The following is an 8,561-nucleotide window of genomic DNA, read 5'->3' as shown; positions in this document are numbered from 1 at the left end:
CTCTCCTTCCCCTTTCATCTTCTTCTCCTTCCCCTTTCATCTTCTTCTCCTTCCTTTTCTTCTTCTCCTTGTCTTCTTCTTCTTCTCTCGCGTGGCTGCTGTAGTGGTGTTGGGCTTAGGTTAGCACCCTGTAGTGGGTGCGCTTGGGTGCTAGGCTCGGCCCAGCGCCTTTAGGATTATGGTGCTGGGCTTGGCCCAACACCTATTGGTGGGTGGTGCTGGGCTCGACCCAACACCTTAAGGCTGTGAGGTGTTGGGCAGAGCCCAGCACTGTGTAATTTATTTTTATTTTATTTTATTTGTTTACTATTTAAATTATGTTATTAGTTATTAAATTATTATAGTTAATCTAATGTACTTAATTTATATAAATTAAATCTAACTTTATCATGATTAATAAATAAATCTAATTATACCAGGATTAGCAAAATACATGTAATATAAGAGGCCGATAATTATGTCTTAAATAAATTATTGGGATAGTATAATTATGGTTAATGAATAACAAAACAAATATAGGAATTAATAGTATATGATTACAATGAGGAATTATCTTTTAGTTGGGTTAATTTTAATTAGTGGAAAGACTAACATTATATGTTATAAATAATTTCATATTTCGACCCCCCTGTTCAAGACCCCGTGGACCTAGCTAGCAATGACTGATTGTTGTTGTAGTAGCGTGAATGAGTGGTTGTTTGATAATTACAATGGTGTGAGTAGTCTTATCCCCTAGACCCTTTTCTCAAATCATGATCTATTATATAATTATGTCAATGCATGTTTTGGCCTCCAACATGATTACATAACTTTATCTAGAGATGATTACAGTCAATCATATTTTATCATGCATGTAATTAGGCTGATTTTGGATATGAGTATGATGATGATATATAGAGATAATTAGAGATGACTATACTATTATAATTTTATGTCTAGTTGATCTGTAGCATGAGTATGCATGTGATATACTAGCATGGGTATGTATGTGTTGACTATTTGGTTGGAGACTACATTGCATCATTTTTCTCTTGACTCCAATTCTACCTAAATTTCTATTATGCATTGATTTGTTATTGTATTGGATATATGCATGTGATTTATCATTTAGAAGGACGCATGAAATTTGATTAATAGGATGCTTAGTAGAAAGTATGAGGATACCCGAGTAAGCGCAAGAGTTAGGGCGTGCTTGGAGTTGATTGATTGTTAGACATAGTCGCGATCCTATGGCCTTTTGTCTAAAATCAGTAGTCTGTGTGCGTAGCAAATATTCGGACACATGTCGTTTGTTAGGGTATATGTGGCGAGTTATCTTCATGTAGTTTCTATCAACTAGTTGGGTACTCAGGTCTAGATAATGATGATATCCTTAATGGTTGGCTAGATATGATTATACGTTTGAGGTACCCTTAACGGTTGGCAGGGTATGCTCTAAACTTTCGGGCTAGATTATGAGACTGGGTACCGGGTGTTGACTGTGCACAGTGGTCTAGTATGATGGCGTTATACCGAGATATCGATGATAATTGTGATACTAAGAATTACATATGATTATTGAGTAAATATCATGATTTAGATATCATTGCATTTAACATTATGATATAGTCAGCATGTATCATATGTGTTATATTTGAGAGTGATACGATGATAGTATGACATAGATGTTTATTTATACATTATCAAGAGTTTGCGTTCTTGATCAGTTATAACATGATATTTACTATAAATCTGAGATTATCGAGGACTTGCTTATATGTTTATTCATATTATGATGCTTCTTTCTGATTCATAGTATTTAATACATGATTTATTCTTTATTTGACATCACTAATTCGAGGTAATGTCCATTCACTTAGCCTTTAGTTTTTTTTGTTTTCTTCTTTCTAAAAACCCAAGTGAACAAATGTTGCAGGATACTCCCTTAGAGGTCTTACCAGTAGGTGACTAGTAGAGGAGTATGGTCAATGTTTTATGCTAGATACGTTATGTTATATAATATATCAATTGATATCTTTTAAAGTGTGTCTTTATCTTTTTCTTATATTTTAGCAGGTAACTTTGTACTTGTATAATTATGTATATACCACCGTTGTGTATATGTAATAGTGAAATGTTCTTGATGATGTGTTGTAGCCTATGTGGGGCCTTATTATGGTTATTTGTATATTGTTGATAGTCAGACTTGAGTTATTCTTAGTTTAGATGTTGTGGATAAAATTATGATAGGCTCCCACCTCCTATTGAAGCAGTTGGTGATCATATTGAGCAGCATGACCATCCACCTGTAGTACCACCCCCACTTGCAAATCCACTTGGTCCACAATGACAGTGCTGCTTGACTTTTGAGCATAATTTGACACCACATGTATTGCGATAATATAGAGATCAATTAGATCAACAAAGAGATGATCAAGTAGTTGATAGTTAATAATAGAAAGTAAACATCTTTTATTTTTCACTAATTTTTTCATTGTAATAATGTAGATGATATGGGAGCTATACATTGATGATGTCATGGCTACTTTACTTGTCATATGTACATTAGATAGTCACATATGAAAGACTAGAGCTCCCAACATATGCTTTGATGTGGTGGAGTGATATTTTCCTAATCGTGTTATGTGATAGTTTGGTCGCATACAGTAGATCCCAATAGATGTAATACAGAGGATGCATCTCATGAGGTCGATAAACATGGAAAGAGCAGTAATCACTGGTAGATGCATTATGCAGTATAGATTCATATGTGGGAGCAGTAGATAGATATAGTAGTGACTAAGGCCCCACGTATTGGACTGTCACTAAGGCCCCACGTATTGGACTGATGGGATTTGCTGACACCTATATGGAGTGGTATAGAATGATCACCCAACGACTTCATTCTCCTTTATGTGATTGACCCCATTGAAATTTCATTCATTTGGTAGCATCATCGAGGCTACGGTCTGTATAGTTTTTTACAACTAAATTTATTATTCGTAGTATTATGTATATTTGACTTGAGGTTTACTCGTGGGTTTATATTTTGACGGATATTAATACTAGAGATGTGAATGCACTACAGATGTGGAGTAGTGATAGGGGGCGTCTTATGATGACAGAAATGTGTAAGATATGTATGACAAAATTAAATAAGATTGATGAGTCATGACATCTTGCACATCTAGCTCATGAGGATGTTGTAGCTGTAGCTCATGAGGATTTTGTAGCTTCAGCTCATGAGAATTCTGTAGCTCCAACTCATGAGGATTCTGTAGCTCTAGCTCATGAGGATGTCGCACCTCCTAAGATTGAGCCTCCACATCTCGGCTGACACAAGAGCCATATGCACGAGCGATAGAACGTTGCAAAAGAGGACGGGGACGAGGACGTAGAAGAAGAGGATGATAGGAGTCTTCTAGACCAGAACACGAGGGATTGGAGGTCCCTTCCGAGATTGAGGTACCCCAAGAGATAGGCTCATGAGATAGAGGTCTCTACATTCCAACTAACATAATAGCTATCTACACGAAGAGTTATTGTTTACAGGAAAAAAAACTCATCACACCTTCATTTTTATGTATCTGGAGGATAGTCAATGATACTTATTTTCATTTTTAATTTTACTCTATAATTGTAAATATCTAGGGAGTTATGATGTATTCTAATTTTGTTAAACTTTTTTGCTAAATATTATTTTAGTTTTATGGCAAGTTTTATATATTGTTAAGTTCCCAATTTTTATTGGTTGATGTGTTCTTAGTTGACTGAGATTATTAAGTTGTCATTTTCTTTGAATCCAAATTTTATTTTGTAAGTATTAATTTCTAGTGTGACTCAACCTTTAGTACATATTTTGTTTCAGAAATTAATTATTAAGTCTCCTTCAAAGAAAGCTATTATTGAGTCACATTCCGGAGAAGCAATTTATGGACCATAGTGTGGCTGTATAATAAAGTTGATGGATTGTTTAAATCTCCCTGAAGAATCGCTTTCTTTATAAATCTCTTTTTCGTAGAGGGATTCAGTAGAGTAATTTCACTGTAGTATTAATTTGGAAAATAATTTAAAATCTAATTCGGAAAGGAAAATTAACTGTAGGTAGGGGTGAAAACGGATCGAATACTAATCGGATAGTGCTCAACCCATATCCGGATCCATATTTTTAGTCCGGAAACGGATTCAGATATGGATATTAAACGAATAACAAAATTTAAAACTATATCCTAACTAAACAGATACGGATAATTTTCGGATAAAGAATCGGATCTTAAACGGATGTTAATTTAATTTAAAAGAATTATAATATTTTATTTAGATATAATTAACACAAAAATATTAAGAGTTTTACAATAAATAAATTTTTTATATATAAAATTTGATAAATTAATCTCTATAAATAATATATAATATATTATTAGTAACAATATTAATATTTACTATTTAAATAAGTAAACTAAAAACTGTAAATCATTCAAAAAAATATACGGGTAAACGGATATCCGATATCCGTATCCGAATTCGAAAAATATATTCGACCCGTATCCGAATCCGTATCCAAATTTTTTTAAAAAACATTCGTATCCGAATCAGATAGAAATTTTCTATCCGAATCCGATCCCAATCGGGTCGGATTGGATTTTACCCGACCCGTTTTCACCCCTATCTGTAGCAGTATTTTAGTAAAAGAAAAAAAAAAAAAAAACCTCTCGATACATTGATCTATAAATTATATATGTTGGCTTAGGGTTTTAAGTTCTTCCTGAAGGGGTTCTCACGAGGTGAGCGCGCGAGGGAGAGCAACAGGGAAGAGAAATCCCTACCCGCCTCGCCGCCGCTTGTCTGCCAAAATGGGTAAGCAAAACCCCCGTTTTTTCCCCTTCGATTCTGTCGGAACCGACTCCAATGGCGTTCTCTTATTTTGCGCGCAGGTATCTCTCGAGACTCCATGCACAAGAGGCGGGCCACCGGAGGGAAGAAGAAGGCCTGGAGGAAGAAGAGGAAGTAAGCCATCATCTCTCTGTCCCTAAACCCTAGATCCGATCGTAGAATATGAAAATTGCGATCTACATAGCTGTTTTTTATTAGAAAGTTTGAAACCTTGCTGTGGTGATGTTGATTGATTTGGATTTTGGGGCTTGTTTATGGAAGGTATGAGATGGGTCGGCAGCCGGCGAACACGAAGCTATCGAGCAACAAGACTGTTAGGAGGGTCAGGGTTAGAGGAGGCAACGTGAAATGGAGAGCCCTCAGGTTGGACACTGGGAACTACTCGTGGGGAAGCGAAGCCGTGACCCGCAAGACCCGTATCCTTGATGTGGTGTACAATGCCTCGAACAATGAGCTTGTGAGGACGCAGACTCTTGTGAAGAGTGCCATTGTGCAGGTGGATGCTGCACCTTTCAAGCAGTGGTACCTCCAGCACTATGGCGTTGAGATTGGTAGGAAGAAGAAGGGTCCTGCTGCCACTAAGAAGGAAGCTACTGAGGTACCTCCTGCTTGCTAACACTTTATGAAAGTGCTTGTTTCGATAATAAAATTTCATATTTATTCATATTTTTCATCTATGATATATCTCTTAATTAGCTTATTATTAGTGTGTGTTTTGGGAAGTGATGCAAAAGAATAACCTCACTTCTGTTGTATGTCCATTGTTTTAAGTTGGCCAGGTCTTACATTATGAATACGTTTTCGATAGTTTGTAAAAGCGATCCTCTGTAGAAATTTTTGATGGAGGTGCAATCACAATAGAAGTACATGATTGTAAAATATGAATGTTTATTCCAATTTCTTCAAGCAAGTTTATCCTAAGAATGTTTGGAATCAAATGCAAGTTTTTATATTCTACTATGTTCCACTATGACCAGATTTATCTCTAATTGCTGGGGTAAGTGTCTTATGCTTCGCTGGTAAAGCAATTTCTTAGATTCAAAAGATACTTATCTGGATCAAGAAGCAGCATTGAGAAGATATTTTACTGGAGGAAACATAGGCAGTGTTTCTTGTACCATAGGCTTCTTGTCTAACTCTGTTAAAGCAGAACTCCATCAAGTAACAGCCTCAAGCGACTATAACATATGCATGTAGGAAACATTGGCAGTGTTAATACTGGCAAGCTAAACTGCCTATTTCTTAAACTTTGTGGAAATACTTTTAGTTAGTTTTTGTTGCATTGAAGCGCATCCTAGGTGATAGCTACTTCATGTTTTGTTTGTACAGGGGCAGGAAGGTGATGGTACTATAGAGGAAGCAAAGAAGAGCAACCATGTTACGAGGAAGTTGGAGAAGCGCCAGCAGAGTCGTAATCTTGATTCTCATGTTGAAGAGCAGTTTGGTACCGGGAGGTTGTTGGCTTGCATTTCTTCTCGTCCTGGTCAATGTGGAAGATCTGATGGGTAAGCAAAATGGCTATTTTCTTTTTTCCGTTATGTTTAATTTCACACTGACTGTTGTATTTTTCTTCTGATATTGTTGAACAGATATATCTTGGAAGGTAAGGAGCTGGAGTTTTATATGAAGAAGATCCAGAGGAAGAAAGGCAAAGGTGGTGCAGGCGCTGCTGCTTGAGTGAACTCAGGTTCGTCATGTCCAAAATTATCTGATCTATGATTTTTTATGGGCTTGGAAGTCGAGAGCCAAGTTGTATGACTCAAGATTTTGAGATGCATTTTGCCTTTAGTTAGTCAATGTAATAAGAACACTTAGATTGGTTATGTTCTCCTCTGCGAATTGTCAGTTTTGAGTTGTTCCAGATAATGCTCCTGTTTAGGGTACAAAGATGTTGAGCTATATCTTTTATTAGTCTTTTACGAAGATGTATTAGATTTATCAATATATTACTCTACATTAGATTTTTGTTCCTCGAGTTTGCCCAACAATGTCTTTCTATAATGTTTCAGTCTTTTTCCTTCTGTAAGGGCTCCTTTTACGAAAGAACTTTCGATCGCAAAGGAGTTAAAACATAATGTTGATGTAGAAATTGCTCATGCTCCTACTGATAGCCGAGCCGCCACGAACACTCCTGCTGGCATAACAGAGGAGGATCGTCATATTTATCTATGTTCAGATTCGTATATCTACTTCAGATACTGACATTTAATCGTCAAAATTAATTGAATCTTAACAACTACTCGTATCTTTATCGAGTACCCAAAATAAAAAACTTTCAATAGCATATATATATTAAAGAGGAAAATTTAATTCACTGCAAAAATAAAACAATAATGTCTACCAAAACAAGGGATTGATAAACAAAACAGGATACTACAATTGAACTACTGTTATATTGCATACCTATAGACTTAATGTCGAATAGAAATAATATCGTCTACCCATGGTTGTGTTTACATATCAGGTAATATTTTTCTTTCAAATAATATGAAACACAACGATTTGATCTGGAAAACATAAGATTCTGGGAAGAGAACATCCTTGCTCTCTCTCTATGAGCGATCAACTTATTTTAGTAGACAATCTCTTTCTTCCTTTTTTTTGATTTATTATTGTAATCTTCTTAAAGCACATGCTCCTATCCTCCTTCCAATCTGCATTAAGAAAGCTTGATTTAGTGGTTGATGGGTCTTCCATCTGGCTTCCAGTATAACTAGTCTGGATGTCCAAGTACATGAAAAGAAGAGGTCTTAGCCCTTGCAATTTCGATTAATACATGGTTGGCGGGATCCAAAACTGATACTGATCCGAATTCTCTCTTTCTTCTCGTTTTCTCTCTTTCACTCTTTATTTCTCTTTTTTTCTTCTTATCATATAGTTATTATTTTTATTACGGAAAATCTAGCTTTAACAAACTCTGGTTTATAATTTTTTATTTTTATTTACTTATTTCTATCTCAGTTTTTTAATTTCTTACTCTCTATCTCTTTATTTTTACTGTACTATAGTTTTTTTTTCCGTTATTTGGTTTTCTTTGGTTCGCTCTCTTTCTGTCTCTTTTTTTTTTTAGATTTTACTACACTATATTTTTACTTTCTTTATTTTCTAAAATTTTAAAAAAAATATCTATATTTTTAAATAATATTTAGAATCTACATAATTAAAAAAAATATGATCCAATTCAAGCAATCGATACGATCGATAAGTATTATTTTTTTTAAAGATAGATCCTAATTTTTCAAACCTTAAAATAATACATGACTTTTGTTCATTTAGTGGCTAATGAGCATGATAATTAGAGAAAGAAGGCGGACCATATAAATATGTAATCATCTTTCCTTGTCTCTTTCTCTAATCTTTCTAGCTTTCTTCGTCAAATGTAATTAATTGTTGCTTTAGGTGGTGTATGATAAGATGCTGTAATTTTGTCTAGGACCACGATCAAGGCCGGCTATTAGGAGAACCACTCAACCTCCCTTCTCTCTGAAGATTACCTCTTTTAATGCAATGCAAAATTAAACTGCTCTAATTATTTCTTCCTGATATATCAAGTCTAGTAATCTTATTTATTCTACTTATATAGTTTAGTTAGAGTCTAAGTAGATTAAAATTTATTTAATTAGCTAAGTTCAGCTAAGTTAACTTCTGTACAGTTTTAGGAAAATATTTTGCAAATATTTATAAGTTGT

General features: G+C 34.9%; 1 protein-coding gene across 1 annotated transcript; it reads left to right on the top strand.

Moving 5' to 3' along the window:
- The first annotated feature begins 4,705 nt into the window (after nt 1-4,705).
- LOC140768594 (small ribosomal subunit protein eS8-like) lies at nt 4,706-6,842 on the top strand. Its single transcript, XM_073108928.1, has 5 exons — nt 4,706-4,836; nt 4,914-4,986; nt 5,134-5,470; nt 6,202-6,377; nt 6,462-6,842. The coding sequence occupies exons 1-5, from the start codon at nt 4,833-4,835 to the stop codon at nt 6,547-6,549; spliced, it is 678 nt and encodes a 225-aa protein (XP_072965029.1). The 5' UTR covers nt 4,706-4,832; the 3' UTR covers nt 6,550-6,842.
- The last annotated feature ends 1,719 nt before the right edge of the window (nt 6,843-8,561 follow it).

This window comes from Typha angustifolia, chromosome 10 (assembly GCF_048772165.1).
Source record: "Typha angustifolia cultivar Huaian chromosome 10, ASM4877216v1, whole genome shotgun sequence".
NCBI classification, from domain to species: Eukaryota; Viridiplantae; Streptophyta; class Magnoliopsida; order Poales; family Typhaceae; genus Typha; species Typha angustifolia.
The sequence above is the reverse complement of the archived record's forward strand: the minus strand, read 5'-3'. Positions and strand labels throughout refer to the sequence as shown.

What these genes read in the sequence shown, in the direction of transcription:
- LOC140768594 (XM_073108928.1), top strand. An exon ending in GCCTGGAGGAAGAAGAGGAA is followed by an intron (nt 4,987 to 5,133) that starts GTAAGCCATCAT and finishes TGTTTATGGAAG; the next exon opens with GTATGAGATGGGTCGGCAGC. An exon ending in CAATGTGGAAGATCTGATGG is followed by an intron (nt 6,378 to 6,461) that starts GTAAGCAAAATG and finishes ATTGTTGAACAG; the next exon opens with ATATATCTTGGAAGGTAAGG.